This window comes from Mandrillus leucophaeus, unplaced genomic scaffold (genome assembly GCF_000951045.1).
Source record: "Mandrillus leucophaeus isolate KB7577 unplaced genomic scaffold, Mleu.le_1.0 Scaffold2, whole genome shotgun sequence".
Taxonomy (NCBI): domain Eukaryota; kingdom Metazoa; phylum Chordata; class Mammalia; order Primates; family Cercopithecidae; genus Mandrillus; species Mandrillus leucophaeus.
Genome location: NW_012102031.1, coordinates 4,284,661 through 4,289,055, shown reverse-complemented (window position 1 = coordinate 4,289,055; position 4,395 = coordinate 4,284,661). Strand labels below are relative to the sequence as shown.

At 56.8% G+C, this 4,395-nt stretch overlaps 1 protein-coding gene across 2 annotated transcripts in view; it reads right to left on the bottom strand.

The window, feature by feature from the left end:
* Nucleotides 1-507: 507 nt before the first annotated feature.
* Nucleotides 508-4,395, bottom strand: part of DNAL4 (dynein, axonemal, light chain 4) — an 18,509-nt gene continuing 14,621 nt past the window's right edge. The window contains exons 3-5 of one of the 2 annotated variants that reach the window (XM_011978849.1): nucleotides 2,926-3,009; nucleotides 1,515-1,613; nucleotides 508-1,177 (exon numbers count right to left, since the gene is read on the bottom strand). In XM_011978849.1, the coding sequence (XP_011834239.1) occupies nucleotides 1,025-1,177; nucleotides 1,515-1,613; nucleotides 2,926-3,009 (336 nt within the window). In that variant the 3' untranslated portion in view covers nucleotides 508-1,024. Of the gene's footprint in view, nucleotides 1,614-2,925; nucleotides 3,010-4,395 lie in introns of both variants that reach the window. The other variant, XM_011978850.1, reaches the window with a different exon arrangement.

Genomic DNA, 4,395 nt, shown 5'->3' with positions numbered 1-4,395 from the left:
CCCCACTGGAGACCCCTGTACTCCCCAGGCTGGGCTTGGAGTTCCTCCTCCCTCCTCCCAGAACACCCCATCCTATCTTACAAGGTTACTTTTTGCATGAGTGAAATGATGGAGCCCATGCCCTCTGCAGTGGACCAAGAGCTCACTGAGGCCAGATCTGTGGCTTCTGTCTTCGTATCCTCAGCTCCTGGGGCCTGACCCTCAGTGGCTGCTGAATAAGCATCTGTTGAACTGAGTGAAATTCTATGGGCCTGAAAACGTCTTTAGTGTAGCTCAGTCCAGCTGCCAAGAGTATCTCAGTGTCCGTGTGGCCCCATCCGGCTGCACTTGGCCCCCAACCTCAGTCAGTGACCTAATGGTGACAGGGGCTGGGCCGGATCTGGTGGGGCTGTACCTGGGCCAGGGGCTTCCAACAGCCTCACAGGTTAGCCAGAAACATCTCTAGGTACCTGAGCCTGAGGATACTGATCACACCTTCCCCTAACATCAAGAGACTGTAGAATGAGGTCAGTTTTTGGTAATTTTAATTGTAAAAACCAAGACATTTATATAAATAAGACCGCTGTGTAAAATACGATTCACCCTTCTACTAAAACTTTTCTCCCACACTCAAAAAGAACATAGAAAACCCAGCAGAGAGCAGTACAAATCAGCATGCGGTCCCTGATGCGAAGTCGCGGGCAGGCCAGGGTTCCCTGCAGAAGCAGCCTCGTGGTGAGAGCACTCCTGCCCAGGTGTCCCACCAGAGGCTCGGTGACCCCTCGAGAAACTGCCAGGTAGCAGCTCCCACACGACAGCCCCTGGCTCTCAACTGCGCGGGTCGAGGAGGGGACGGGAAAGGCTGCTTGGTCCCTACCAAGGCTGGGGAGCTGGGTGGCTGCCGGCCCAGTGAGATGCAGTGGTCTGTTCAGCCTGGGGTCAAGTTGGGGGGAAGGGGTTTCTGCGGGGTCAGCACCTCCCCAGAGGACAAGGAGAGAAGCTGCCTGTATCCCTTGAAAGAATCGTCTCCTTCTTGGGGCCATTTTCATATGGCCACCAACGACAAAGATGGCAGACACTTCCCGGGAGTACTGGGGATGGCAGGGCAGTGGGGCTCCCAGGATGCAAGGGGAAAGCAGCCCTCGAGAAAGGGGTGACTGGTGCGTTCCTGTGTGGAAAATCTCATCTCCCACCTCCTCTACCCTGTCACACCGCCCCACCGTGTTTCCCACACACACCAATGCCTGCTGCCCCGTCTACACCCTGAGACTCTGAGGGAGATGACTGAGAGCCTGGGGATGGAGATGTCAAGTTCACACACTGGGTGTGGCTCAGGAAACTGGTACACAAGGACAAACAGAAAAGATCCCAACTCTCGTTGGAGATACCGGGACCCGCCTGGGACTGCTCCCCCCTACAGATGAGTGGCAGGAAAAGGCCCTGCAGGGGACGGGGCAGGGGACAGAGTGTCAGGAGCACTTCCAGACGCACACGGCCAGGGTGCCCCCGAAGTACAGATAGAGGAGGTTCTTCACCTCGTGGGTGATCTCAAACCCGAAGCCCTCGCCGATCACCACGTGCCAGGAGGAGCCGAACTTCTTGTCCATCGTCTCCTTGATCATCTTGGCGGCGCTCTGGAAGGAAGAGGGCGCTCATCAGGGGGGGCAGGGGAGAAGAGGGCAGGACTCAGGTCCTTCTCCAGGAAGGAGAAGGCTGGCACCGAGGTCTTGGCAAGAGAAAGACCTGCTGCCCTATTTCTGTTGTCCTCCTGCTTCAGAAAGGATTTCCACACAGGCCACCTCCTGCCAGGTCTATTACACAGGCACAGAAAACTAGACATCACCTCAGCAGTCAACAAGAAACTGGCTGAGGCGGGAAGGCAAGCATCAGGTCTGCAGACAGCCTGGGGCCACGTCCTGGCTGTGCACTTAGTGCGGGCTTCCCGGGCCAGTGCCACCTCCCTCAGATGTGACCCAGATAAGCAGGGCACCAGGCAGTCTCAGGACCAACTGAATGGACAGACCTGGCACCCTGCAGACTGTGAGGTACCTAATGCGTTCAGTGGGCTCCGGGGAGGTGCTGACTGCTCCCCTAGTCATGGCCACAGCTGACTTCTTCCTGTGCCTGCTCTTCCAAGATATGCCCCCCATGTGAGGAGGTCTAGAGGGGCAGGGAACCCTGCTCAGCAGGGCGAGTCCAGGCGCAGGCGCCTGAGGTACACCAACAGTGCCTCCCACCATGCCAGGTGCCACGCTGGGCACTCTGTCCCCATTGTCTCAGTAAATACGTCCTCACGACTGGCCCAGTGAGGAGGCACCATCACCACCCTCCATTTAAGGACTAGGAAACTGCACTCAGAGTTGAGAAATGGCTCATTCAAGGGCACAGCTGGGAAGGGCTGAAGCCAGGACCTGAACCTGGGCCTGGCCGACCCAAAGCCTGGGCTCCCACTGGCCAGTGTCTTGCCTCCCCACCGGCTGCCGCAACACTGACTTCTCGCTCTCCCCACCAGATTGATGAATGGCCTTCCTGCGTTGATGCCTGCTGGCCGTATCCCCAGCACCTAGAACAGCACCTGTTCAACACCTTTTTGAATGGATGAATGAATACATGAATGGATGCCTAGGCAGGCCTCTGTTCACCACTGAGATGGAACCACGGGGAAAGGTGCCCTATTCGACAGCCCACCTGAGGCAGGGAACACGGGCAGAGGCGTCACGGAGACCCTTGTGGCTTTGCTCCTCTAGGGCTGGGTGTGACCGTCAGTGCCTGGAGTCAGCACCAGCCTCTCACTCACTGACTTTCCCCAGACTGAACGCTTCCAAGGAAGGCTCTGGCCTTATACTGGCAGTACTCTCTGGAGCTGACTGCAGGCAACAGGGACCATTCTATTCACCCACAGGGGCCACCAAAGGCACGAGGGGCCGCCTGCACTGCTGGCAATACCTCGTTGTTGTTGGAGAATTTCTCACAGGCTGTGACACATAGTTCCATGGTCTCCACGCGCATCTCCTCTGGCATGTCCGAGTGCTAGAGACAGGGCAGGGGTGACAAACAAGAGACAGGCTTAGCCCGTGACCTCGCCTTCCTGGCTGGCCTCTCTGTCCCAAGCTTAAGGCATGGACAGCAGGTAGCCTCCCTGGCCCAGCCCTGGGCAGGTGACCCATCTCCTGACTGAGTGCCTGCAGCTGGGGCAAAGGTGTGGCATGGAGCTGGGCCATGTGGGCTCTCAAGCCCAGGCTCTCTGCAAGGGTGCGAAGCCAGCACCAGGCTCCAGCCAACAGACATGGGCAGAAGGCTGGTTGAGGGCAGAGGGAATGCTGGCTATGGAAGTGCATTCCAACGGAATCTCACTCCGGAGGCCTGCAGAAGCTGCTGGGCGCTCTCTGGGGCCCCTGGTTTTCCTCCGGCCTTTCCCTCTGCTCCTTCTCCAGTGATCTGCTGGATTTCCTTCTTCCTCCCAGATCCTGGAGGGCCCTGGGCCCCACCTCCACTCTCCCGTCTCCAGTGACTCCATCTCTGGGGTCTTGTGTGTTCCATGCGTCTCTGCGTCCTCTCTATGGGAGGGCTCCCACGCTTCCACCCCCAGCTCTAACCTCTTCTTTGGGCTCCTGACTACTCTGTCCAACTGGCCACTTGATAACCTCACTTAGATGTCTAAAAATAACTTGATTCCCACAAACCCATCTTCTTCCATCTTCCTTTTCCCGGTAATTGATACCATTTTTTTCTCCCAATACTCAGGAAAAGACAGACTCTAGCAGCCACCCTGGACTCTCTTGTTCCCACACCCAGTCTCCAATTTGGCGGCAGGTCCTTCGGCCTCTGCACTCATGGAACACCCTGAACCCGACCGCATCTCACACTCTGCGCCGCGAGCCGCACCCAGCCACCCTCATCGCTCTGGGCCTCCACAGTGGCCTCCTCGCTGGTCTCCTCACTTCTGGTCTGGCATCCCCAAATCCACTCTGCTCACAACAGCTGGAGTGAGCTTTTGAACACCAAACAGATCTCATCACTCCCCTGCTTAAAACCCTTCGCTGCTCCCCCTTCGATTCAGGACAGAACCCATAGTTCTCACCACATTCTTCACTGTGGCTGGGCAGGCCTGTGGGGTCTGGCCCCACCGGTGGTTACGTCCCGCCACCCCTCTCAGCACTCCATTCCAGCCATGCTGGCCTTCTCTCTGTGCCTCCAAAATGCCAAGTTCATTCCTATCCCAGGCTTCCTGTGCCTCTGTTTCCCCGGCTTAGCATATTCTTTCCCAGGTCTTTGTGAGGTTTGCTCTCTGTCTTCAGGTCTCTGATCTGTGAAACCTCTCCAGAAGCTAACCTTGGCTCTCCAGCCCCTTCCACCTGCTTCATTTTTCATTATAGTACTTACTGCCTACAATCATGCTCTTTTTTTTTTTTTTTT